General features: G+C 39.9%; 1 protein-coding gene across 1 annotated transcript in view; it reads left to right on the forward strand.

Annotated features, from left to right (window-relative positions):
• The window catches only part of TXNRD3 (thioredoxin reductase 3), a 41,073-nt gene extending 14,685 nt beyond the window's left edge, over nucleotides 1-26,388 (forward strand). The window contains exons 2-16 of the mRNA XM_054976876.1: nucleotides 5,058-5,118; nucleotides 9,917-10,026; nucleotides 10,790-10,909; nucleotides 12,184-12,256; nucleotides 15,077-15,196; nucleotides 15,629-15,771; nucleotides 19,401-19,516; nucleotides 19,601-19,826; nucleotides 20,186-20,278; nucleotides 20,612-20,688; nucleotides 21,513-21,669; nucleotides 22,150-22,257; nucleotides 23,656-23,751; nucleotides 24,664-24,798; nucleotides 25,238-26,388. Coding sequence (XP_054832851.1) covers nucleotides 5,058-5,118; nucleotides 9,917-10,026; nucleotides 10,790-10,909; nucleotides 12,184-12,256; nucleotides 15,077-15,196; nucleotides 15,629-15,771; nucleotides 19,401-19,516; nucleotides 19,601-19,826; nucleotides 20,186-20,278; nucleotides 20,612-20,688; nucleotides 21,513-21,669; nucleotides 22,150-22,257; nucleotides 23,656-23,751; nucleotides 24,664-24,798; nucleotides 25,238-25,300 — 1,698 coding nt within the window. The 3' untranslated portion in view covers nucleotides 25,301-26,388. The remainder of the gene's footprint in view (nucleotides 1-5,057; nucleotides 5,119-9,916; nucleotides 10,027-10,789; nucleotides 10,910-12,183; nucleotides 12,257-15,076; nucleotides 15,197-15,628; nucleotides 15,772-19,400; nucleotides 19,517-19,600; nucleotides 19,827-20,185; nucleotides 20,279-20,611; nucleotides 20,689-21,512; nucleotides 21,670-22,149; nucleotides 22,258-23,655; nucleotides 23,752-24,663; nucleotides 24,799-25,237) is intronic.
• The last annotated feature ends 1,189 nt before the right edge of the window (nucleotides 26,389-27,577 follow it).

A 27,577-nucleotide genomic window follows, 5' to 3' on the forward strand; every position in this document is an offset into this window, starting at 1 on the left:
TGTGGTGTCAACTTCCACACCCCTATCACAATGAAAAATGAAGCCATTGTGATACCATTTAGTGCCTACAGTGCTAAAGGCAAAATCAACCTATTGCAAATAATGGAGTATCGTGTGACTGAAGAATGTGTGTCAGACTTTGATACAAATGAGACTACCCTGAAAGTTTTATAAGTCAAAGTTAATAGTGCGTTTGAACTAGATACCATGATATTACCTGCTACATTATTTTGGTAAACATGGTTTCATCAGGTGGGTTGTGATGCCATATTATTGAAGAATGAGAAGATTGATGGTACCAACTTCACATGGACACATAACAGAAGTCTTTATAGTCATGTTTTTTTTACATCCATGGTATCGAAAGGTTGTTAATTATCTATGTTCATAGATCCAGAGGAGTTAGCTGTGTTAGTCTGTAGTTGCATAATAGTAAGGAGTCCAGTAGCACCTTTAAGACTAACCAACTTTATTGTAGCATAAGCTTTCAAGAGCCACAGTTCTCTTCGTCAGGTGCATGGATGGTATGAAGAAACTGACCAGAGATAAATAGGTAGAAGCAGCGCTTCCTCAGCTCCCATCCACTGAAACCACTCCTGTACTTAAGGTTCTTGGATGACATCATTTGGCATGATTTCTTCCAAGGGAAGGAAGCCCTTGAGAGATTTCATCAGGACTTCTACAACTTTCACCCTACTATCAACTTGAACCTGGACCACTGTATACAACAGGTACACTTCCTGGATACCACTGTACAACTACATAATGGATGGATAAATACCCCCTTATACTGGAAACCCACTGACCAATACTCATATCTACATGCCTCCAGCTACCACCCAAAACATACCACTCGGTTGATTGTCTAAAGCCAAGCCTTATGTTACAATTGTATCTGCTCCAAATACTCTTGATCAGGACTCTCACTTAAGAGATTTACAACAAGCAATTTTGGGGCTACAGTACCCACCAAATGAGGTGAGGAAACAAATTGACAGGGCCAGACTAGTACCCAGAAACAGCTTGCTCCAGGACAAACCAAAAGGAACTAACAACAGGACACCGCTGGTTGTCACCTATAGTTCTCAGCTCAAACCTATCCAACGTATCATCAGTGATCTACAGCCCATCCTGGAAAACGATGCCTATGTCTCACAAACCCTGGGTGGAAGACCTCTCCTTGCCTACAGACAGCCCCCCCAACCTTAAACATCTTCTCACGAACCAACATGAACCTGCTAACAGAGTCACTAACAGCTCTGCCCCTGAGGCCCTATTTAGAGCATTGGGGGCTGTGTCTGGATGGGTGAAGCAGAGCAGACTGAAGTTGAACCTCACAAAGATGGAAGTCCTGTACTTGGGCCATGGGGGGGTAGATATGGGGATCCAGCTCCCGGCCTTTGAGGGGGCACCACTTGTGCCCATTCCATCAGTCAGGAACCTTAGTGTGACACTGGATTCCTCCTTGTCAATGAAGGCCCAGGTCAAGGCAGCTTCCCAAACTGCCTTTTTCCATCTTCAGCAGGCCAGGCAGCTTGCCCCCATCTCTCAACCCATGACCTAACAACAGTAATCCATGCAATGGTCACCTCCAGAATAGATTACTGTAACTCGCTCTACGCAGGGTCTGACCCGGAAACTGCAGCAGGTCGTGTCCTGATAGGAATTCCATTCAGGGCACACATGACTCTAACTCTGCGGCAGCCGCATTGGCTCCCTGTGGAGTTCCAGATCAGGTTCAAGGTTTTGGTTCTGACCTATAAAGCCCTAAACGGACTGGGACCAGCATATCTGAGGGACCGCCTCTTCCCATATGTACCTCAGAGAGCTCTTAGGTCTGCAGGTAAACACCTACTGGTGGTTCCTGGCCCCAGGGAGGCTTGGCTGGCCTCAGCCAGGGCCAGGGTATTCTCTATCCTGGCCCCAACCTGTTGGAACTCTCTGTCGGAAGACACTCGGGCCCGCCAAGATCTTATATCTTTTCGGCAGGCCTGTAAGACAGAGATGCCAGGCATATGGTTGAGGCCAGTACGGGAACCCTCTAATTAGCCTCCCTGCCTGTCTCTTACCAATGGGGGGGACGTATGGTTCATCTACCCCCCCATGCTATGCTAGAGTTTCACAAACACACACCTCTACCCTTTTCTTCCTTGGTGTATGATGGGCAGAGAAACGGGGAAGGGTGCCCCATCTGGAATACTGAAATTCATGTTTGTACTGAGATGTTATTTTATTGTTTTATCCATTGTAATCCATTGCAATTTATTTATGATTGTAACCTGCCCTGACCCTGCTTGTGGGGAGGGAGGGCTAAAAATCTAATCAATCAGCACAGGGATCAGACCCTGCAACGGACCCAGATGCCAACTCTGCCCACATATCTACCCAGAAAATACGATTACAGAACCCAATGGTGTCAACTACACTATCTCTGGCTCTTACAGCTGCTCATCCTCCAACGTGATATATGCCCTAATGTGCCAACAGTGTCCATATGCTCTATACATAGGACAAACCAGCCAACCTCTGCGCAGAATAATAAATGGACACAAATCTGACATTAAAAATGGCAATATCCAGAAACTAGTAGGAGAACACTTCAATCTACCAGGACATTCCATCAAGGACTTAAAGGTCACCATAATTCAACAGAAACGATTCAAAAACAAAATCCAATGGGAAGCTGCTGAATTGGAATTCATATGTAAATTTGACTTAAAACCAAACTACAAGTGACACCTGATACTAGTTGGACGCTTGCCAGCTTCCCTCAAGTTTTGATGGGAAATGTAGGCAGCGTGGTGGAATGTTGGACAAGTGACAGTTGAAAAGTTCATTGGACTGCAATCAGAGAGCCAAGCTGCAAGACCAGGATGCCTACATTTCCCATCAAAACTTGAGGGAAGATGACAAGTGTCCAACTAGTGTCAGGCATCACTTGTAGTTTGGCTCTCAGTCAGACTTGGATTGAATAGAAACTATGAATAGTTATCTCATTACCAGAAGTAACTGCCTTCGGGCATTCCATTCAGATTCTGCTATGGAGGGGAGAAGTCACACCTAGCCTGGATTGTGTACTCCACCTCTTTCATGACTTTTTGTAACTGATTTACATTTACATGACCCTCACTCTCTGCACCCTCTCCTCCCTCTCCTCGCCATCTATATATCTCTGGCCAGTCTCTTCATACCCTCCATGCATCTGACGAAGAGTGCTGTGGCTCTCAAAAGCTTATGCTACAATAAAGTTGGTTAGTCTTAAAGGTGCTACTGGACTCTACTAATGATCTATGTGACATTGATAAGCATCAAGGATAGCAAGTATAGGACAGTATCTATAACAAAGGGGCCATCATACATGAAGAACAAGGAATATTAACTTCAAGTGTAGAGATGGCCCCACCTTGAGCCAAGTTCCAAAACTGGTTTAACAATCAATGCAATAAAACTTAGGTCCAGCAATTTCTTAAAGATGAATTTGGGAAATAGGCTAAACAGCTTCAATGTATCTATTTTTGTATGCTTTGCAAAGAAGCTATGAGACTCTTTCAAATGGTAGTTCAGTGTCCTGCTGAAGCACACACTGTTTTTATACTAACTGATGAGAAAAAATAGACAAAAGGTGCTGTTATCATTGAGGCAGAAGACTGTCATTCTAGCAGCATAAATGGCATGCCAAATAGATAGCATTCTATGGGCAGTAAACAGATTTTTTTTATTTCAAGAAACTTTGAACATTGTTCTTGTACTTCACATAGGAGCAGATATAACATCTGGATTTTTGGAAGCTGGCAGAAACCACTACTTTAAAGTACAGCAGGATAGGAAGATTTCAAAAAGCTGTTGAGAAATGTTAAGACTATTGTTGGCTAAAAATGCCCCAAACCAGATGTGATGATTGGTGAGAGGGATGTGTATTCAGACAAATTGTCTGCTTTTGTGTAAAACTGGAAGGCAGATCTGATTTTTTTTAACATACAGAGTACATTGGTGAGAGGAGCTAATGCCACAGCTTCTTTGCTCATCAAAACAGGACCACCTGTATGTGCCACCTTGCATAGGGGCAAAATCAACAGCTGCCCATGCACATGCATTCTGTATGGTGGTCCTCATCTTATAGAACTGCCTACCTGAGATCAGGAAAGCTACCACTCTACTGGCTTTCTGCAAACAGTGCAAAACTGAATTATTCAAGAGGGCTTTTTACTCAGATAGGAGGGCTGTATTGTAAGGAAGTGGTCTCAAAGAGATGCTTAAGAAAACTTACTGCTATGTACTGTCTGTTGTAAATATGATCTTACTGGATAGTGTATATTGTTTCATATGTCAGGTTTAGAATTGCTTATGCACTTTTAGCATTTCTTCAACTCTGTATTAGATACTTGCTAGTTTTAAAGCTTTGCAAATTTGCATTTATATATGCTATTACATTGTTTATTGAAATGTCTTTGAAATTGACTTTACTGATTCACACTTTATAATCTGCCTTGAGATTCAGAGAGCAAGGTGGACTATAAATAATGTAAATAAATAAATCCTGCCCCTCCCATCCCTCACTTCCCTCCACGGTCAATGGCTCCCAGCCCCACTCTGACATCAGAAGCAAGTCAGGCTGGAAGAAAAATTCTTAAACCGATAGAATATACCTTGTTAAGGAGAGAAGCTAGTTCTCATAGAATGCATGTTTTTAAATGAGAACATGAAAGAAGCCCTTTTCTTTAAGCATAAACAGAAAAAATGTGAATAAATACAGGCATCACACTGTTAAATCTAGTTTGACCCTTAATGGGTAAAGAGAGGGGATGATGGCACTAATATTCCTGAATATAAATGAGCAGAGCATGACAAATGGAGGCTCTGTATATTTCTTTAATTACCTGCCTGGGCAGTAATTCAGCGGAGTTTAACTTAATTAGTTGCACAAACCACAGAAACCAAATAAAAGGATAACTTTTTAAATAGACTAACCCATATAGAAAACTGTCCTTTTTTCTTATTAGTATGGTTCCTGTGGTGATAACATTCAATTTTTATGCCTTCTGCCTTTTTTTGTCTAGGTAAAAGAACTTTTTCATTCTCTGGGAGTAGAATACAGTGCTTTGGAACTTGACAAGATAGGTAAGTTTAAAATGCAGCACCCTATATAGAACTTAATCCTCCTCCTGTTCTTTCTTGTGCATTAGCTACCTTTCTGGTCTGTACAAACCACTAAGTATCTGGCAAATTATTTGCTGAAATCACATTCGTTGCCTAATTTTGGAATCTTGGGCCTAATTGCCTGTGGGAAAATGTGTGTTGTGTGAGGAACTTTTTCTGGCCTACCATGTAAAGCTGCTTCTGTTTTGAGTGTGTGTAGGCTGCTTTTCTCCAAACACTTGTTCTCTTGTATTGTTTGTTAACTTGTTAATGATTGCCATAACTCATAAGAAGTCTTCATGAAGAAAGTGGCTGAGTCATTTACAGAATATAGTTCTGGCACAGAAATTGTAACAAATGCCAAGTATGCTAAGCAAAGCATTCTTTTGAGATTTTACTAACTTAATAGGGAAATACTGCTTGCATGCAGCAAGTAGGGTTGTTTTTTTTTAATCCAATGATGGTGCTGATCTAAACTGGGAATATTCAAGAAATAAATGCTGTAGAGTTACTGCCTGTTATTCATTTTGCCTATTTGAATTAGCTTATGCTAGTGTTGAATATAAGGTTTTTAGTTGTATAGATATTTCACGAAGGTGGAAAGGTCACTCAGGTAAGTAAGTAGAAAGTTTGCTATATTATATCGCTTCGCTACCATAAGCTGACCAAATTAAAGGTTTCCGGTGACTGCTTTTGTAGTGTGGCATCAATTCAGCAGTAGATGCTAATCTCCATTCTTTGAGTTTTAAATGTTATACCCGGAGTTCAAAGAACAAATTGAATGGATTGCTTTAAAGTGTTATAAGTTACATTTGTTATTTGCTGTGAGGATATGGCACCAAAGTCAGTATGCTAAAAGGAAATGATAGTAACAGCACAAGGTTATATGCCTTGCTTTAGATATGCTCAATTTATCCAAAACATCTACACCATTTTCATAGGCTGTAGTCTGTTTAATATTTAAGGTCACTTTTATGTTTGCTGTTTTAAAAACTCTGTTAATCTACCAGTGTATACGATTCTTTAAAATACAAGAAAACAGGACCATATCTGGGGAGTTTATAACCTCTGAAATTTGACATGGGGATACTACAAAAGGATGGAAAGGAGTTGGATGTAGAGACAAACTGGAAGACTGTTCATTCTCATTCTAGGTGCATAAGCTTAACTTCGGAAGAGAAGGAGGGACTGTTGCCAAGGCTTTGTGGCTTATTTTGAAGAGAGGTGGCATCACCTGGCTCTCTAGAAGATGGTTCCAGATATTAGGTGCACTGTGGGAGAAGGAGCAATAACATAGGAGGGATATGACAGACTCTCCTTCACTCTCCCCACTGTGAGGCAGATTTTCCTGCCAAAATTCAGTCACCCTGCTGTGACTGAGCTGCTCCAAGTAGCATGTTAATATTTGTGGTTTGGAAAGTCTTTGACCCACCCTGATACGCAGATAAAATTTTGGCTTTTAGCCAAGCCCAGGAACTTGATGGGGAAAAGCATGACCCTTCTTCCTTTTTGCTTAGAAATGACACTAGAGACTATCTAACATTAAAAAAGAATAACTTTATTTAACAGCCAGGGATTGAGTAGGTGTAGTCAAGGGATGGAAGTGTGGAAGTAAAATTTTGTTGGTATTATACAATACACTTTGTGTAACATGCAAAATATTATCCATGAAATATATTTTCATATATTTTTGGTTCTTAACAGTGAGAGGTGTTGTACATCATAATTCAGTTACACAATGTTCTTCAGGAAGTTTCCTATAACAGTTCCGGTTTTCTAGAGTTAGTCACTTTCTTTGTGCATCTAATTCGCTCCTTTCTTGAAATTAGAGGGTATTTCTATTTCCTGGGTAGTCTCAAACCATTTTACCTTCACAACAGACCTGGAGTCCTCTTCAGGGTCAAACACCCTTAGAAACAGGGCAGGAATTAATCTACTTCTCAGAAGATATAACCCCTCATCCTTTTGTCTTGGAAGGGAATCTCAACCTACTACCCAATCACTCTTGCCCAAAACACGTTCCCAGTTCTCTGGTGCCTGTGTAAAGCATGCTTCAGCTTATGCTGACACTTATTCTTTGAATTCTTAGATAGAAGTCTTCCTCTGGACAGTAATACTACAGTTAAAGCAAAGGAGTCTTCTCTCTTCACTCTAAAGGTGAACCTGTCTGACTTTTCTTGTTACACTCCTGACTCCCAATTTTGCCAGAAACCAACTGACTGCCTTCTCACTGGTTCTGACAGAAATTCCGGTATGGAATAAAATAATAAAAAAATTCCTACTCCTCCTCAGCACTTTGTTGATCATACAGGGGTTTTTTTTTCAGCTGGTGCTGCCCAATCAGAGAAGAGGGAGCAGCCTGTTACTCAAGTTCTTCATTCTAAGGAATAGTTAACCCCCTTCCCCTTTCAGCTCTCTAATTTTGCTGCACTTTGGAAACCTGCTGTTAAGTGCAGTTCATCACAAGGGAGCAGGAGACCTGGACAGCTGAGAAGTGAAGGGCAAAAGTATATTGGGATAGGAATACACAGGTAAGGCCGTGGAAGCCTTTAAAGGGAATAAATGAGTTTGTGGTAGATAGGAAGCCAAGAGAAATGAATTGAGATTAGAAGGAGAAGGTACAGTAGAAAACCAGGTAGAAGACTGTAGTAGATGAAGTAAGCATAAACTCCAGAGTTTTTGCTGGGTAGGGCTATTTTTCCAGAGTTGTCAAGGGGAACAGGGAAGGAGAATTAAAGACAAGGTAGAAACTTAGCTCTGGGTGGTACTGAAATTCCTGAGATTTGATGAGTTCACCCAAGGATATTTTGTAGAGATGAGGACAGATGCCTGGTGGGGACAGTAGAATGGAGAGGCAGTGGAAGATCTTCTGTCTGTGGAAATATTGAATGAACAGTTATGTGGGCAGCGTCATAGAAATTTTGGACATGATGGATTTAAAGCAGGAGAGAATTATCAGTTGCATCAATGAAATGAAAGAATCCAAGAAGGATGAGACCATAGTAGAGATCCTTGAACTTTTACACTGAAGGGAGAGCAATTTCAGTGAGGGCAGTTTCAGTGGTGTGTGGAGTGTAAGAGAAAGTTGAGATAGTATTAAATAATAATACATATTAATAGTTTGGAGGCAAAGGGTAGAAGGAAAATTGGGTGATAGAAAGTGTGAGATAAGTCAATGAATGTGTTTTTGAGAGTGGAGGAAACAGTGGCATATTGGTATGCAGTAGGAAAGGAGCCAGAGATGAGGGGTAAGTTTGTTGAGATGCTAGAGAGTTTGGACAGTGGCAGAAATGGCAGTCAGGAGGGAATAAGCCAAGAGGGAGTTAGGAGAGATCAACAGGGTAGACAGCTCCTCACATGGGATAGGGAAGGGAGAAGAAATTATAAATATGGTGGTAGGGTTCAGAGTGATTGGTTTTGGTTTCCTCATTGAAGGAGGCAGAACTTTGTGGGAAGGAGATGTGACTTACAGCATCAGTGGTGAAGTATAAATTAAGGATGGGGTGAGTTGAAGGCAAGAACTGCAGAGTGCTAGGAATGAACCGCAATGGCTGAAGAGTGTCACTGAATTTGCAGCTTGCAGAAGGAGCAAGAGGCAAAACATGAAGAAGATGCAGTGTGGAGGTTAAGTGTTGTTAGACTGGGTATTCTGTAGAAGAGAGGTTGGAAACAAAGTTTTTGGTAGTTGAAATTTTTAATATTCTGCTTGAAAGCTGCCTTCAGAGGATCAAAAGACACACAAGAATTTTGAAACCTGCTCAGTTATACTTTGCTTCATATTTTTTCTCTAAGAAGATGATGGAAACTGATGTTTCAGGTTATATATCGACTTTACATAATGCTTAGTTAAAGCCATGCTAGAGACAAAGTTATTGATGTTTTTAATATATTAAGTTCCTGATGAAGTGACTAAATCTGAAGCTTAGCCATAACCCTTGGGACTTTAACTGTAATCAAAGGGCTCAGAGCCTACATAGCATTTTGTCAATTCATGATCACATTGTTTTCTGTGGAAGTATTACTTCAGATGCACAAGGCATGTCAGTTCAATAGTATAGCTTGATCACTGTGTTTCCCTCTAAACAAGACACATTAAATTTTAATGCAGTAAATTTTAATGTTTGTAAAACTTGAAGTTATCAGCAACTGATTATGGTTACCTGAGAGATCGGTAGATCTTTGAAAATATTCATGCAAGAATTTATACACTATTTGCACTTTAGCCATATGATAATACTGAAAAATAAAGTCCTGTGGCGCCTTAAAGACTAGCAAACTTAATGGTGTGTTTGTGAGAGCTCACTCCAAGTCAAGTTCTGTGACTTTATGCGTCTGAGGAAGTAAGCTGTAACACATGAAAGTTTTTGCTAGTTTTGGCAACCCTGACTACTGATAGTCTCTTTCCCGCTCCCTTTTTTAAGGTGATCTGAGAGGGGGGATTTACAGCATTCAGTTTTTAATCTTTCTCCAAGCTGCATATGCTGTCTCTATAACTCATAAAGATATCATCCACAGTTTCTGCTGTCTAGGCAGCCTGGGTGGTGTCTTTGGGCAGGTTGTTCCTGCTGTTCCCCATTGTCTGATCGACAAAGATGCACAGGCATGTTCTACTGCCATGCCGCCAGTGCCTTATAGTGCCTTTAGTGGGGTGTACTAGATCGTGATGGGCTCTGCGTATGAATAGGCTACTTCCTGTCAGCAGCAACTTCTCCTGCTACCCAGTGCTGGACAATGTCATCTGAGATTCCTGGTCAATAAGCATAACTGTTTTCTTCTTTAGATGATGGCCCCAGTATTCAGGAAGTATTACTTGGATTAACAGGCCAGAGGACTGTCCCCAATGTGTTTGTGAATGGAACTCATGTAGGTGGATGTGATCAAACTTTCCAGGTAACATTGCACCCTCCTCCTCCTTGACATTTAAATGAATTGTATTAACCAGATTTCTCCAGTTATTTCCACTTTTTGCTACCTTCCATTACATGCATGCCATACAGTAGTGAATTGTTGCAGTTTGAGTGTATTACTCTGTTGTCTTGCATACGTGCAAATAGAACATGAAGTCAAAATATCCATTTTCATTTGCCTGGGATCTTGTGGGATGATTCTTCTGATAGTTTAATTTTTCTAGCATCATTCTTCATAGCTTTATTTTAAAGTTCAGCCAGACTCAAAGCAAGTTCTACTCCTGTGAGATACAGCTTGTGTGCATAGAATTGTGATGCCTTGCTACAGCATTCGTTAACTTTTAAAATTTAACATTCAACCACACAGTAGGATGGACAAGGGCTGACAGTTGGGCTCACTATGCCTTAGATGGGTAAAACAGAGCTCGATAAGTATCAAGGCTTAGTGTCACAGGCTTGGCTCAGGATAATAATAATATTCAATTTATATACCGCACTTCAGGACAACTGAACACCCACTCAGAGCAGTTTACAAAGAATATTATTATTATCCCCACAACAATCTCCCTGTGAGATGGGTGGGGCTGAGAGAGCTCTGGAAGAGCTGTGACTGACCCACGGTTACTCAGCTGGCTTCAAGGAAAGGAGTGGGGAATCAAACCGTTTTCCAGTTTAGTCCCGCTGCTCTTAACCACTACACCAAACTGGCTCCCAGTAAAAAAAAAAGGTGTGCTTCCTTATTACAGGCTTACCATAGCGGCTTATTGCAGAGGCTTCTAGGAGGTACCAAAAATGAAGAGACGGAAGCCTATGATTATGACCTAATTGTTATTGGCGGGGGATCTGGAGGACTTGCATGTTCCAAGGTATGAACTTTGTCAAACCTTTATTTGCATATGGAACTCTTGTATGCTTTTTAAAACTGTTGAAATTTTCTCTCATTTGCTGTATGGGTGGGTGGATTGATTTAAATCAGCTCTTCAAATTCTTTAGAGCAAAAGGCTAATCTATCACTGAATCAAAATATTTCATTTATTAAGTACTACTGAAACTAGAGAGCATACTTCTAAAAGTAAATGTGTTCACTTAGACCTGAATAGAGCCTTATACAAATTCTGAGGGAAACAAGGTACTTAAATACTTAAATTTTTAGTACTACAATAGCAAGTATTGTGCATCAAAATAATATATTTTACTGCCTGCAGCCAGTGCTGATTGGATTTAATTCTAGAAAGTACTGTTTTATTTCAGTATTCCTTTCTGTTTTAGTATGGCCTTTCTTTCATGTAACTGCTCTGCCCTATGATTAAGACCTAATTGACTTACCACACATAACATTAAATTAAAGATCATCCAAATAGATCAGTGGATGACATCTGGGTTGGCTTGCTAGTGCCAGGCCCCTAATATTTTAATCTACTCTGCCATGTGGTAATTGGTAACTCTGTAACAATATTGCATGTTATGGTGGCACAGTGGAAGCAGCTTTTCTCCTTGAACAGAAAGGCTAAGGAAGCTGGGGGGAGGGATGTGTAGTATTTTGGCTGTATGGCAGATTTATAGTAGTAAGTTTTCTGCTAATGTGTGAAGAAAGGGGGTGTTTGTGTGTACCATCCAGGCTAAATGAATGCTGTCAAGGTTTTGAATTGCAGGGAAAGAAAAGCTTGTGAGCATGCTAATGACTGGTGATGCTTGGGTTATGCTCTAAAACATTTGAAAGGTTTTAAGTCTAGAACAAAAAACTTTTCATAGAGTATGTTACACTTTGGGATTTTTTGCAATTAGCTTAGAAAATTTAACAGAGAAGGATCAGACATGTGGGAAAGGGCTTGGTTTTAGAGTAAAATGCGTGAGATACCTCTTCATATTAGAGGAACATTACATTCATGCACAGAGTAACTCCCGTCTAACCACCTTGAAGTCAATGGTAAGTCTGGATTATTGGATTGCATGGTAAATGATTACTGACCTGTGTTCAAGAAATAGATGTGTGATGCTGTGCTTCAACCAGTGCCTGCTCCCTACATTGTTACCCTTCTCTTTTCTTGGCATGACATTTTATGAAAACCTATAGGTTGTGCCTTTTATGGGTGAAATATCTGCATCTACTTAATTCTAATGTTCAGTTGCTTATTTTCAGGAAGCTGCTGTCTTGGGAAGGAAGGTCATGGTGCTAGACTATGTTGTGCCAACACCCACGGGTACTACATGGGGTATGTCTTTTATGCTTGAACGGTTTTTAATACTGGCATTGATTATTAGGTTGCTAATTCCTGGCTTTGATTAGGAAAAGGCAGTATCTTACTGTGTGGATTGACAATATTTTTGTGCAGGTGACATTGATTAACATGGGTAGCTTCCTAACTTACAATTTTAGTTCCCTTCCTTCAAACTTTCCTCAGAGAACCTCTTAAGTCTTTGTTCTAGTTATGTGGCTATTCTACACCATTGCTTTTTGTAGGAGAATATTTATTTGACATACAGAAGAATTAAACATTTAGGTTGTTTACCACATGAAATACTTGGAGGATGCAAAATACATATTCCCATTAAAAGAAAAAGGAACTAATATATAGTAACTTGTAGCAGGACTCCTTTACTCTTAGAATTTAGCTTGTGTCTTTGTAGTGTTTTGAGTATTTCTGTGCATTTTTAAAGGGTTGAGTTGGCTTTTACAATGAATGTGTCACACCTTCTTTAAATTAGTAGCTTTATTCCATTACTTAAGAACTTATTGATGGATGCTGTGACTTCAGAATGAGTATTGTGAACATGAAGCATGGGAACTAATGCAGTGACATTGAAAGAACCAGGTTCGTTGGGCACTGAAGTATGGAATAAAATTCCAGCCATTCAACTATTAAATCCATCTTCTTGTGTTCTTCCTGTAGTGTGTTATAATGGTAAAGTTGCCACTTTGCTGATCAGTAGAAGATATTTGAAACTTTGTAGAAACAGTTTTATCTTGTTACTCTGTTCCAAATACATTGTCTTTGACACTGGAACTCTGCTGATGGCGCCCTCATAACACATTCACAAGGTCTCTCCAACCTATTGGGGATACAACTAACACTACCAAAGTTGCTTGTACATTCTAGATTCTAGAGATACGTGAAACTGCCTTCAACTGGAACAGAGAAACTCTTTTACAGCCACTGGACTTTTAAACTCTGGTGCAAAGTTGATTGTACATATTAAGTCTGAGAGCTAAGCTATGCATTACATTACGGAACACTGATCACCTCTGCTGTAATGCATAGCTTGATCCTCAGATCTCACATGGGGCTTTAAAGACCTTCTCCCCAATTTTCAAGTGAATTGGACCAAGGATTGTATTCTGCAGCCTCTCCATTGTACCCTGTGTGTGTGTGGGGGGGGGGGGGGGGTTGCATGCAATCACTGACCCAAAGCCTCCCCAGAAGAACTAATGAAGCCCAACAGAACCAGAAGAACCCAGAAGAACCCATCTGGCAGAACATCTTACTCTGTAAGTGTAACTTTGGAGGAGGGAGGGAGAGAGAGGTGACTCTCAAAGATAAATGGCATTACATATTAAGGAGAGTGGCTGCACAGTCTGTCCAAACAGAATTTTCATGTAATTGAACAGACTGTCCAATCACATGATGATTCATTTTAAAAAAAAAATTTATTAAAGAAAAGAAATTAAAATACATAATATAAAAGTTATACAGATTCTAAATTAGACACTAAATTAAAAGTTATACAATCGTATACAACCAATAAGCATATAAACAGTAGTTATAATAGCTTTGAGAGTAAAACAAGCAATACATTTAAGTTTCCTTAGCTTGATAGACAAAATATTATATATTTGTTTTCCCTCAGCCTAAATATGTAACATTTCTCCTTCTCTCTCCTTCCCTCCCCCCCCTCTAAGCTTCTGTGTCAATTTAGCCTAAGTAATGGAAGAAATCCTTTCATTTTTCCCAGAGCTCAGTTATCGGTCTATTTTGTAAGTAGGTAGTCGACTTGGCTATTGAAGCACATTCATAAATCTTATCTCTCCAAACTGGGAGACCAGGACAGGCATCATTTTCCCATTTTCCTGCAAATAGTACTCTCGCTGCCATCACCATATAACAGAAGAGGTCTCCTTGTTCTTTTCTCACATTAGTTGGTAAAATATTTAAAAGCATACTTTTCTAATTTAATTCAGATCTGAGTTTGAGGGTCTTTTGCATCTCTTCATATATTTGTATCCAGTATTTTTGTGATTCTTTACACAACTATTCTCTCATGAGAGAACCACGGAAAGATAGGGGAAGAGTGCAGCAGCTCTCTCTAGCATGCAGTTCCATTCATTTTGGAGGTAATCTTCCTTCTCTTTCTTTCCTTGGCCAGGAAAGCAAAGAAAAGTGCGGGGGATGGGGACACAGACTGAACATTCAGGGCAAGGAGTTCTGCCAAGTGGGTTCTACTGGGATTCTCCAGTTCTGTTGGGTTTTGTTAGCTCTTTTGGGGAGGCTTCAGGTCAGTGGTTGTTCTACTGTGTTTGGGTAAGCTTTCTTTATTCTGGAGGAAGCATGTGATTTCTCCCCCCCCCCGTACCCACCCACAGGCTACAGTGAAGAGTGGCTGGAAGGACCTTGTTCAGGGGCCCATAGAATCGGACTCCATGATCCAGTTCTTTTGAAACATAGGGTTTTTAAAGGACAGGCAGCACTCACTATGCTACAATTTTGGTATAGTTTGCATTAGCAACAGATCTTCCAGCCCCTCTGGAATGTTTCATCCATAGGGAAATAAAACAATATATTCAGATTCCCAGGAAAAGAGCTGAAACCGAATACTGTAACAATATTTTTTGACTCAAATATCAGGAATATCTTTAAAAATACCTTTTTTAAATACACACCATAGTTTGTTGTGCTCAAATGCCAATACTTGTACAGTGGTAGTGCTACATAATAACTTTGTGCCTGAAATGCAGAGGTATTGCTGTATGATAGGCCAAATGCACCTTTGTTAAAAACTTAAAGGAAATACTGTTAAAATTCAGTTTCACATTTCAGGACTTGGTGGCACATGTGTAAATGTGGGCTGCATTCCTAAGAAGCTGATGCATCAGGCTGCCCTTTTAGGCCAGGCTCTACAGGATTCAAGGAAGTTTGGTTGGGAGTATGACGAGCAAGGTATGTAAGCAACAAATGATTTATTCATGGGAAAGGAGCAAAACCCTGCAATTGGTACCCAGTTAACTAAGTACTTAAGTGTGTGCTGCTTAATATAGAATTAAAGGAATGTGCGATGCTGTATTTTCTCTTCATTACCCTGTCCCCCAGTATTCATTTCACCCTTGCTTACTTGGTCTAGTGCTTGTTTTTAAAAATCATATGATTTACTTAGTGAAAGCAGGAATTAATCTTTTTTTAAATGATGTCAATGTAGGCAAATTTCTCTCTTGAAAGTTCTGTATAGATCTTTATCTGCCCACATTGCACTAGGAGATTTATCAAGTTATGCTAACTTGTATCAGAATTTTTCTTGTTGTAGTATTGTTTTGTCAGTTGAATAAGGTCAACACCTTTTTAAAATTTTACAAACAAAATGTTATTTCTTACTAGTAAAACACAATTGGGACACCATGGTAGAAGCAATCCAGAACTACGTAGGATCCTTGAACTGGGGCTATCGGGTGGCCTTGCGTGAGAAATCGGTGACATACCTCAACGCATTTGGAGAGTTCATTGGGCCGCATAAGATTAAGGTACCTGCATATAGACTTGGCTTTTTGTCTATCGGAACGTATGGCTTTGCTAGTTGAAAGCTGGTATACTTTAAAAACCTGGATGGTTCCTGTATTGTAATAACCCTTTCCTCCAAAAAAAAAAAACCCATTCATATTCTTCAACCTATTATTACTGAATTTGCAAAATATATCGAGTAGGATCTTATTTTCCTCTGGCAGGAGCAGGAGGAGGGCCTATTTCTCCTTCACTGCAACCCTCTCCTGTGTGGCTCCTATCCACACAAGTTCCATAATCCCCAGCATAGCCTCAAAAGATTATGCACACGTGACACAATGAGCACCTAATAGCCTAGTAGACTCCTCTGCAGTGCAGATCAAAAAACTTTAAAGGCGGCACAGGGCTCAGGTTTATATTTCTGCAAACTCAGGGGAAGATTCCAGACTTGCAGAAAAAATATGACGTGTTGGTGGGGTAACTCCCCTGAAGCACTAAAAATGATATTTATATGTGAATCTGACATCAAAGCAAAAAATGATACTCAACAATAGAAGGTAGAGAGGTGGAAGGAGCAGCAACAAGGGGCTGCAAGGGCAGGGAGAGTTGCAGGGGCGGGGGGATGCTTGAGTGGAAGGGATGAGAAGAGATGATCAGGCACTTCTGTGATTGGGCAGGCGGAGGAGTGAAAAATTCCATTAATTTTATATCTAATCTTGAGGGGCACTGAGCAGAGGTTCTGAAAGAAAAAGGGGAAGTGGAAAAGTCCATTCAGGATCCATTTTGCAGTTCTCTGAATCCAACCAATTGTAATGATTTAGCATGATAAATGCTGACAGCCTGGAAATTAGGTAAATTACGGGTGTTGGTGTTAATATTGATACTACTATAAACATTAAGATGGAAATACTTGGCACAAATTTGGAGGGGGGGGTTGAAAATGTAAAAAAAACTAAATATGTAAATGTAAAAATCTAAATATTTTGCTGATTTGCAAACTTTTTCCTGATTTACCTTTGTAAAAATCCGAGTTTTTAAATTTAAAGAACAACTTAATAGAAGCAAGGAGAGAAGAACTAGTAAGTGACCAAGAGGCCTGAAGAGAAGGGTAGGTCATTGTGCAGGGCAGAATTTATACCTTATAAAAACAGGGTGTTTCGCCTGATGAAGGAAGACTCATTGGGGCCAGACGCAGCAGCCTCACCCAGCCTTTTTGCTTGCTGCTGTTCAACTAGCACAAAAGCTAGTTTGAAGAAGTGGTTAGTTTCAGAACAGGATCTGGGAGATCCAGGCTTAAATCCCCACGCGGCTGTAGAAGCTTACTAGGTGGCTTTGGGCAAGTCACGCACATGCTCTGCCAAACCCTACTGGACAGCGTTGTTGTAAGGATAAAAGGAGAATGAAGTAAGCTGCTTTGGATCTTCAGCATAAATAAAGGAAGGATATAAATGAAGTAAATAAATATATCTGAAGATGGGGAGGCATATAAAGATATGAGAGAAGGACGTGGGTGAAGGTAATAATATGGCAGCTGCTACGAAGAAGGAAAGAAGAAATATCGTATGGAGGGGTATGTGGAAAGTGAAGTACCCGCTTCCCCAATGCCCAAACAGCTTCTCCACAGTGCAACTGGGCCCAGTTCAGCTAGTACCATGCACCTGGTCCAGAGTTCTGAGGAGAGGTTACCAGGGGGAGGGGAGGAGGGAAAACTGAAGGTGAGGGCAGATAAAGTTTGGTTGGATCACATGCTTTGGATCACCATTGTGGTAAAAGGCAGTATATAAATGAAGTAAATTAAGAAATATAGATGATGGGGGGAACAGATAAAATGTCTGTTTAGTGGGTTTGAAAGAGAGAAGGACGTACGAAAAGATGAGCATATGGAGGCTTCCAGGAGGAGGGAAATAGGAAATAGTGGGGGGGGGGGGTAAAAGATAAGGTGCACTCAGTAAGGCCTTGCAGATTCCCCATCATGAAGCTGGATCTAGCTTGGCCTGCACTAAGCAAGTTGGCCATAGGGGAGAGGCTGTTGGGCAGGAGATGAAGATGGGGGCAGACAAAAGTGAGTGGGGAAGAGAGAAAGAAACAGGAAAGGGGGGAGGCTATGGCAGAGGAGGGAGGAGAAAGAGGACATGGTGGGAGAGGGGGAAATGAGATGTCCCCCACAAGTCCATGTGGGTCCCCACTTTTTTAAATATTTGCCACCTTGGGGACACTGAATTGTGTGGAAAGGCAACATTTTTTTAAAAAAAAAAGTAGTAAATATTGGCTTTTTTCTCAATTTTATCCCAGCATGCTATGCACTGAGTGAACACTTTTGTCAAGCTGTCCACTGTAACATCAAGATCTTTCTTTTCAGCCAATTGAGACCTCATCAGCATATTTATTGCATTGTGTATCACCTTACATATAACCAATGTTGAACTGTATTTTCCACATTGTTACCCACTCAAGTCAGTTTAGAGAGATCCTCCTGGAGCTCTTCATAATTCATCATCCTAAATAACTTGGTCTCACGTGTGTATGTGGCCACTTATTCACACTGCTTCTTGTTTAACTAGTTTTTAATCCATAGGAGGACTAGTCCTTATTCCTCATTACTGCTAAGATTAGTCAGGCATCCATGTGCAACATCCATTAAAAACACCAGTGTAAAAAGATGAGTTTTAAAATATCTAGTAATTTCTTTGAGATGCCAAAATGGTCCCGACTCTTCTGGGTAGAGAATGAGACATTCTAAATTTGCTGTGTCCACTTTGGAAGAAGACATGGCTGGGGATAAAGGGGGATATTCTGAGGATGCTTGCTGTATGTGTGATGACTTAAGTTCCTCTGTAGTTTAGTTTCCAAGCACAGTGTACACAGTTTCACTTGTCGATAAAGATTTCTTACATAACAGCTCCCCCAATACAGTATCATTTGAGTTTCTGTTTTGAAAGTCACATGTAAATGACTTCTGAGTGCTGTCTTCAGGGTGAATGTACAATAGCAAAGGTTTCATATTGTGACTTGGTTGGCTTATGGTTATGGAGGCATAAATCAAAATTATGTGTTTTGCAGACATAATGGGAACAGTTGTGGATAAAGTATTCTTGAAGTCTGGAACTTTTACTGAACACCAGATAGGAAATGCTTTCTTTAGTTTGAATTAGAAACAAACTCTTGACTAATGTTTAGTGCTGGACAGGTGCTGGATAGCGTGTTCCCTAAACATCTGAAGCTGCACTGGGAAAAAGTTCTTCCTAGAATTGAGAGTACTGGGGCGGATCCAACTAGTTTCTTCGCTTTAACTTGCCGTTTCCCCTCCTTTCTATAGCTGTTACCGCATATGGGTTTTGCCATACAGGTTCCATGAGCCCCAGCATAACCTTTTGTGTGGTCAAAGGGGATTTTTCCACTCATTTTCATCAACCAAAAAACTGCTTGCATCCACCCCAGGAGTAGAGTATGTCACTTAAATATGATGTTGTGGTAAAAATATGTATTATTCCCCTTTATAATATATAGAAAGAATGGGCTTGCATGATTCTGCTGTATCAGTGCTACATATTACCATGTAAGTCATTAAACACGTAAAATGTATTGCCGGCAATAGCTTGTAGAAAAATTGTTCTGAGGAATGCTAGTACTAGTTCATGTTTCTGTGTGATAGGCAACCAACAGGAAAGGACAAGAAACTTCCTACACAGCTCAAACATTTGTTATAGCCACAGGGGAGAGACCTCGATATCTAGGTATCCCAGGAGACAGAGAATACTGCATTACAAGGTGAGATGAAACTCCAGTTATTAACCTTTTTAAACTATTAAAAGTTAATATTTAACTACTTGCCCTAACTTTTCTGCTTTTCAGTGATGACCTCTTCTCCCTCCCCTACTGCCCTGGGAAGACTTTAGTTGTGGGAGCTTCTTACGTAGCTTTGGAATGTGCAGGATTTCTTGCTGGCCTTGGTATGGATGTCACAGTTATGGTACGCTCAATCCTCTTGCGTGGCTTTGACCAAGAAATGGCAGAAAAAGCAGGCGCATATATGGAAACTCATGGTGTGAAATTCATTAGGAAATTTGTTCCTGTTGAGGTAAGTATCTTCACTTGTTCAATCAAGTTTTTAAAATACAGTGTGAGAGATTTGTTAGACTTTTTTCTGTATAACCAGAGTTGCCAAGAGACCTGGAGAGAACTGTCCTGTCCCTTTAATAGAGACTTAATGTGTGGAAACGGGCAGCTGAGTCTTTTCCAGGAGGTAAATAACATCCCATTAAGCCTCTGTTAAAAAGGTCAGGACCCTTTTCTCCAGGCCTTTTGCCTGTGTATGATGCTGAGTAACATAGTAGATGTGCTGGCGTAATTATTTCCTAAGGTTTGGAGGTCTCATTGCATTGAAACAATGCCAGTCGGTAGGCTGAGAGTTTTTAAGCTTACGTTTGTTCTTTGCAGATTATGAAGTTAGAAGATGGCATGCCTGGAAAACTCAAAGTGGTTGCAAAATCCACTGACGGATCACAAATCTTTGAAGGCGAATACAACACTGTAAGCACTTTCCATTTGTGTGTGTGTAGTTATTAGTTTGACATGAATTCATAGTCAGTCTAATTCTAGTCGCACAGGCCTTATTCATTTTAATATACAGCATGACATAGGAGCTATCAAAATTAGTTGAGTTCATAACTGAACCACAAATTATGTAATGGATTGTTCCACTTGAGGAACTGCACTGCTACCCTATCATAATATTAAAGGGTTGGGTATGGTGGGGGTGAGGTTACCGTGAACACTTTGAATTCTGTTTTGAAAGTCTGATTTCAGTAGTCCAACAAAATAGCTTTCTCTACAGTATAGACATTTGATCCTTTTTTTGTGCAGGTTTTGATAGCTGTTGGTCGTGATGCTTGTACCAAAAACATTGGCTTGGAGAAAATTGGTGTGACAGTTAATGAAAAGTATGTATGTGCTTTTTTATATTTTTTATGTATTTCTCCCACCCCTTTCCCAAGAAACATGGGCCTTTCCTCTTCAGCTTTACCCTCGCAACTTTGAAGTAGATTAGGCTGACAGAATGTGGCTGACCTGAGATCATGCTCTGAACGATGGGACAGAGTGGGGATCTGAACAGGAATCTCTTCACTCCTAGTTTAGCATAGTAACGGCTTTGCCACACTGGCTCTGACTTTTTGAGGAGGAGAACCGTAAAAAAACAGTACCTATTGATTCATGTCTATAAGTCTTTTTAAGGCTCAAATACAAATCTTCCCCAGCTTGTTTTTCCTTCACACTTCTCAGCCTTAAAACAATGAATAGCTTGACCAAATGAATTAATTTAAAAAGTGAAGATGGATATCTTAAGCTCTTCTGTCAAAATTAGTTTTACACTAGTTTTCTATAATGTATGCTTACAATTCATTATGTATACCACCAGTTAAGATGTAATACAATATAGTTTTGGTGTGGTGTTTTCCAGGTTTAAATTAGATCCATTTTATAAATTACAAATTAATTTGTCATGTATACTGACATTAGTAATATTTGCCTAGTGCAGAATTTGGAGTTACTCTGTTTCCATCAGTCTTTAGTAAGCCAGATTCCAGTCTTTCTACTCAGTAATGAATCATGTTTTTATATGTTTTGCTGAATCTCAAAAACCTCATATGATAACAGAAAACTGTTTCCATTTATTGAAGGGATTCTGTACCTAAAAATACTTAAGTTCAGTCAAATAACCATTCAAAAATACCAGAATGCTAACTTGTTTTCTTTCCATAACAAGGAATGGAAAAATACCTGTAAATGATGAAGAACAAACTAATGTGCCTTATGTTTACGCTGTTGGAGATATTTTGGAAGGAAAACTTGAACTTACACCAGTTGCCATACAGGCAGGCAAACTGTTAGCCCGCAGGCTTTTTGGAGGGAATTCTACAAAGGTAAATGGGTAATACCTAGTGGCAGTTTTCATGTTAAGTTAAAGTACCTGAACCTTGATAAAAAACCTTTTACTGATGATGTTACTGACATTTAGTCCAAGCGTCAGCTGAATTATTGCATCAGCCCCCTCTGGTCATAGAACTGGGTTTAAAAGTTGGCTTCTGATCCTCATCCTGCCTGTACTGCACCTTTGTTTTCCATTGTATTGGTGAATTTTCTCCACCCATGAGAAGGGTTGCTAGTGACATACGTGGGACTTAGATGGAGCTAAGAATAAGGGAATCAGCGACTGTGTCACTTCATAGCATCCCTGAGGTGAGAAGGATGCCCTTGGAGCTCAAACCTGGTCACAGCCACTGTAAGTTAAGAATTTTGCTTGTGTTGTTAGCGCATTAAACTGTGGCCAGGTAGCACTGTATAGGCAGGAATTGCATTTCTGTTCTGTTTGATATCTTACATCAAGTGTGTTTTTATTTTAGTGTGATTACATTAATGTGCCAACTACAGTGTTTACACCTCTGGAATATGGTTGCTGTGGATTGTCAGAAGAGAGAGCCATTGAACGACTTGGAAAGGAGAATATAGAGGCAAGATTTAGTGCTTTTGTTTTAAATAGTATTTCACTTCAGGTATGTTTTGAAGGCCGCAGCAGTGAGCTCCGTGGAGGGAGTGCAGGATAAAAGTCTGATGATACATTTCTAGTATTAGTTTGGCAGTGATTCTTTGTATGGACTTATTTGAGTTATTGAGGTGGCACTTTCTTCTTCCAGATAAAATTGTAGCAATGATGCTGCCTTTAAAAATATAATCAAAAAGAGTCCAGTAGCACCTTTAAGACTAACCAATTTTATTGTAGCATAAGCTTTCGAGACTCAAGTTCTCTTCGTCAGATGCATGATCCGGACTGGTCATATTTGACCAGTCCGGATCATGCATCTGATGAAGAGAACTTGAGTCTCGAAAGCTTATGCTACAATAAAATTGGTTAGTCTTAAAGGTGCTACTGGACTCTTTTTGATTTTGCTACTACAGACTAACACGGCTAACTCCTCTGGATTTAAAAATATAGTTTCCCCTGGAAGTTTCTGCAGGCATCAGCCTGTTCCAATGAACATTAGTTTCATGATGCATCATGGCTCTAAAAACTAATATATTGATGTCTTTAGGTAAACTGTTCTACCATATCAACCTTTTTCAGGTTTAATTTTCTCCCCTAACCAATTCTTCCTTTGGGAATAGATGTAACTTGTGTTCTCTTTTATACCTTTTGTGCCATTTTGCACAGGGAGAACCCTCCAAAGATAATTTTATCCTGATTGCATTGCAAGATTACAAGTAAAAAAAATTAAAAATCTAATAATCCAAGCACATAGGTTGAGAATGCTGCTGTTGATTTTAGAGTTAACTGATACTTTTAATGATTAAAGGCTGTTCAGAATAAAATTTCATTTAGGAGACGTGTCAAAATACAGAACTGCCCCTGTAAGTTTCTAGGGGCAATAAATCCCATAGCCTAGTGAGTTCTAGACCTCATGATGGTTTGGGGGTACTTGTAACAGGGGGTACTCAGGATGTGTTGGGAGTAAGAAGGAACAAAAGCAACTAAGTAATTTCCCCCATTCTCTCCCCCCCCCCCTCAGTTTTCTGACTGGTAAAGGGTACTGCTCTTTCACTGCCCTTTCCTTCTCTCAATCCTATCAGGACTGGTGCTTATACTGCTTGAGGTTCCTTAACAGAATGAGGGCAGTATGCATACACAGCCTGAAGTTCCTGCAAGTTTTTTTCAGATTTGGGGGGTGGGGTGGGCTTCCCACATCTGTTAAGTAGCAAGGCTCCAACCCTTCTGTTGCCACAACGTGAGCTCTATACTGTCCACACAATGGCCTCCTGTTTTAGAAATAAGTTATTACTGCGTTTCCATGGCTCAGTGATTAGTGCATAGAGGAAAACTGAAACTTCTAAAATCCTAATTCTTTGTTTGCTAGGTATATCACACTCTGTTCTGGCCTCTTGAGTGGACGATACCTGCTAGAGACAACAATACTTGTTATGCAAAAGTAATCTGCAATAAGCTTGACTGTGTATGTATTATTTCCTTCTCTGTTCTAAGTTTGCAAAGTATAAAGAGAACCTAGGAAATTTAGCAGCTTACTACTGCCAAGGGAAATCCTAGAATTTTCATTGTGTACATGTTCTGAAGAACTTCATGTACTGATTGGCTTTAAAAACTGTGGATTGAAGTCCCCTGGCATTCTCAAAGCAAGCACACTTGTAATGCTTCCAGTTGGAAAGTGCACAGCTGATGGGCACCTTGGGCTACAGCAATTGAGCCATCTTATTATCATTACCTTGTCCTGTGGCCTTGGTTTAAAATAAAGTCATGTTGCACTTGCCTGCAAGAGCTATAATGAACATGAGTACATGAACATGCTGCAGCATGTGTCAGTCTCAAACTAGCAGTCTGGAGTGGATCTTGGTTTTGTGAAAGAGAGAACTGTTCTTGTGTATTAGTTTTTAAAAGTGTATAAGATAGCTCCTGCATTTCCCATGCTTTATTACACCTTTGTTAATATGGCTGAGACACTGCTTCCTGCTGTAATTAGGGCAGGGATGGAGCTGAGCTTCTTTGGCTTGGTTCAGTTCTGTGTTCCTTGGTGTGCTGGGCAATCAGTCTAAATGTTTTCACTTGCTGCTACCACTACCCTACTCCTCCTAAAAGCAGGACTTCATTCTTTGTAACAGTTTTGAATTTTTACCAGGCAAGAAATGATCTAATGATACCTCTGTTTATGAATATAATTTAAGTAACCAAAGATGTTCAGTTTGAGAGATCCAACAACTTTCTTGCTCTGTTTAAAGAGTTAAGTTCTGGTATGATGCAAATAGGGATAATAATAGAATTATGTGACACTAACCCAATAATCTTGTAGTAATGGATGGCCAAAATATTAATTAGACTACTCTCTTCCCCCTCCTCTTTCCTTTGAACAAAGAACCGTGTGATAGGATTTCATGTTCTTGGACCTAATGCTGGGGAAATTACTCAAGGCTTTGGAGCTGCAATAAAATGTGGCATCACCAAGGAATTGCTTGATGAAACCATTGGTATACATCCAACATGTGCAGAGGTAAAACAATAGTTAATTTTTTTTTTCATTTAAGCTGTAGGTAACTTACACTAGCTGGCTGATTTCTGTTCGTCTCTTAAGGATCTCCCATCTTTAAACAACCACTCTTGGTCTCGTTATAGCGCCCTATGGCAGCATTCTTTTTTTCTCTTCTCCATTGTGATTGTTTATGGAGCAGCACTATTTAGCTGTGGAACTCATTTGAGTCTCCCAGGATGCATATTGCCTATGAGGCAAGACTGAGGACTGTCATAGCAATCCACAAGCTTTTGCAATCTTGTTTACTGTTCCTTTAAGTGCCAGAGCCATCCCTTTTCTGACTGTGTTCATATAAAACAGAAGTTAACACCAGCTTTAAGTTCATTGACATGAAAAGAATGGTGTTGAATAGAGTGTAGAGTTTTGAAAAGCATTAAAATATTTTTTATTCTCTTTATAGGTGTTCACAACAATGGAAATTACAAAGGCTTCGGGGCAAGATATCAGTCAGGCTGGCTGCTGAGGTTAAATCCTGCTGTTTAAATTGTTTCTTGTTGGCTCCATTTACCTATATTGAAGATTTTCAGAAGCATTTAAATGGGTAATTAAGAATGTTATCAGATTGCAGAATATTGCTTCTACGATGATGCATTTCTGAAACTTCTTCAAAGGGTAATGGTGGCTAAAGGAAACACTAAACAGCAGGTAAATTAATTCCTGACTTGCTTAGAATGGCACTTAAATGCTTTCTTGATGTCTCGGCTCTGAACCTCATCTGAAGGCGAGCTGCGATTGATGACTTCTCTGCAACGTTGGGAAAACCTATTCGTCCAACCAAGTTGAATTCCAGAAGAACCTCTGATTTGCACAAGTGAAATTCTTTTCAGTGCTTTGTATGAATGCAGTGGCACAGCTGAATGAGTAGTTAATCATTTTTTCTGGCAATTACTCCCCTAGCTCAGTTGGATCAGTGGTGCATTTGTTCTTTTAAGTATCCTGGTTTTGTCATTCATTGAAAAACACATTTGGACATTTAATGCATTACGTTCCCTTTAAAAAGAAACATGAAAGCTCATAGAGCATATAATAGGGGATTTTTAATCCACAGTTGCTTTGTGGGGGGGGGGTGGAGGTTATCACTGATATAAACTGTGGAACAGGTTGTGCTTTGGCAGAACAAAGTCCAACGTGATTATCCCTGAGGAGTTATCTTTCCACACTTCCTCCCTCCATTTGACTACTAGGAAAAAAATCCTGAGAGAGATATGCTTCTGGTAATCTTTATCTTCATTTATGCAGTAACCAAGTGGTTTCAGCCAGAAAATATTTGGTCTGGAGGATTGCTAGTATGCAAATAATTCACTTAAATTCTCAGAACAGTGGGTTTGTAAAGAATCTCTGTAAATAAGTAGTCTGAATTCATGTATTGGTATTCCTTGCTTATTTTCATCCTTGGTATTCCTTGCTTATTTTTAGAAAGTATACTTGGGTTTTGTTCATTTTGTCTAAAAACGTCAGTTTTGAAATGCTTTATGTCAAAAGCTGTATCATATTAACAGTTTTTAAACTATTTATGGTGTATCATGGAATTTAAAGTTCAATAAAATGAGCAAGGCCATATAGTACAATGCAGAATGTGTGAAACTTATGTTTTGGTAGAAGACAACATAACCTTTTAAGATCTGCTTGGGGGAAGATACGAGCACTCTTCTCCCATGATGATGGCTTTCTAGGCGAGCTTTTGTGCCTAGCCATTGGCCTATGCATACTGAGTGTGTTCGGGAATGCATCCAACTAGCTTACATTTATGCATTGCAGTGGGAAATCGGGTAACAGGCTGTCTACAAAAGGTATTTGGAAAAGCACTGGCTTTTATCTTCTTACAAAAGTAGCAATCAGTGATTTCAGTTGTTTTCTTTCTCCTCATCATCATGAATGATGTTCTTAGAGTAAGGATTTATCTATGATTGCCATCCCACCCCACTAGATTAACTTAAAGAGACCTGTTCTCCAAACTGGAAAATGGCCTGACCTAAACTGGTTGCTTTTATTGTAGTTTTTCCTTCACATCTTCCTCTATTCCAAGGTTTTGTACAAAGAGAAACTAGTGGTACGGAATTCACTGCTCTGTTTCAATTCTGACAATAAGCAAATGTCACCAGGGCGGGGGGGGGGGGAGAATACAGAGGGAACTGATAAATCTAGAACTGACTCACAATGGCTTTACTGCATTACTAATGTTCTGAGTATAATTACTGTATACGCTGTCTTAAATTCATAAGAATGGCAAACTATGACAATTTTTAAAAGATTTAAGTGTGAGAGCATGAGAAAGTACAGAATATCTACGCACCCTTCAATCAGGCTCTGGGAGCAGAACCTGGTTGGAAAGATTTTTCATTTGCATCTGCCCTGATCCATTGCCTGCTCCCCCCCCCCCCCAGTTGAGCTAAGAACTGACAGTTGTTGTTCTCAGAAAATTTGCCACCTGCAGGAGGGCAGGAAGAGGGGAAAAGAGGGCCTAGTCTTACAGCCTGGGGTCAAGCCATTTGCTGAAATAATGTAACTCCGATCATGTACATAATGCCTTTTATTCACCAATGAATACTGTTAAAAAGGGAATGGGGATAGAAGCTTGACCACTTGGGCTCTGACTGAAGGTATAATGCTCTAGCAAGAATATTTTAGAGATGCTTACTATAGGAAAAGTACCACTTTGTTGTGGAAAGCCAAAGGGGGGATATATTCTGGATCATCTCTAACCCCACTACCTCTCACTGTTAAAGAAAAATTGGCTTTC

The sequence above is a fragment of the Eublepharis macularius genome, chromosome 4, assembly GCF_028583425.1.
Source record: "Eublepharis macularius isolate TG4126 chromosome 4, MPM_Emac_v1.0, whole genome shotgun sequence".
NCBI classification, from domain to species: Eukaryota; Metazoa; Chordata; class Lepidosauria; order Squamata; family Eublepharidae; genus Eublepharis; species Eublepharis macularius.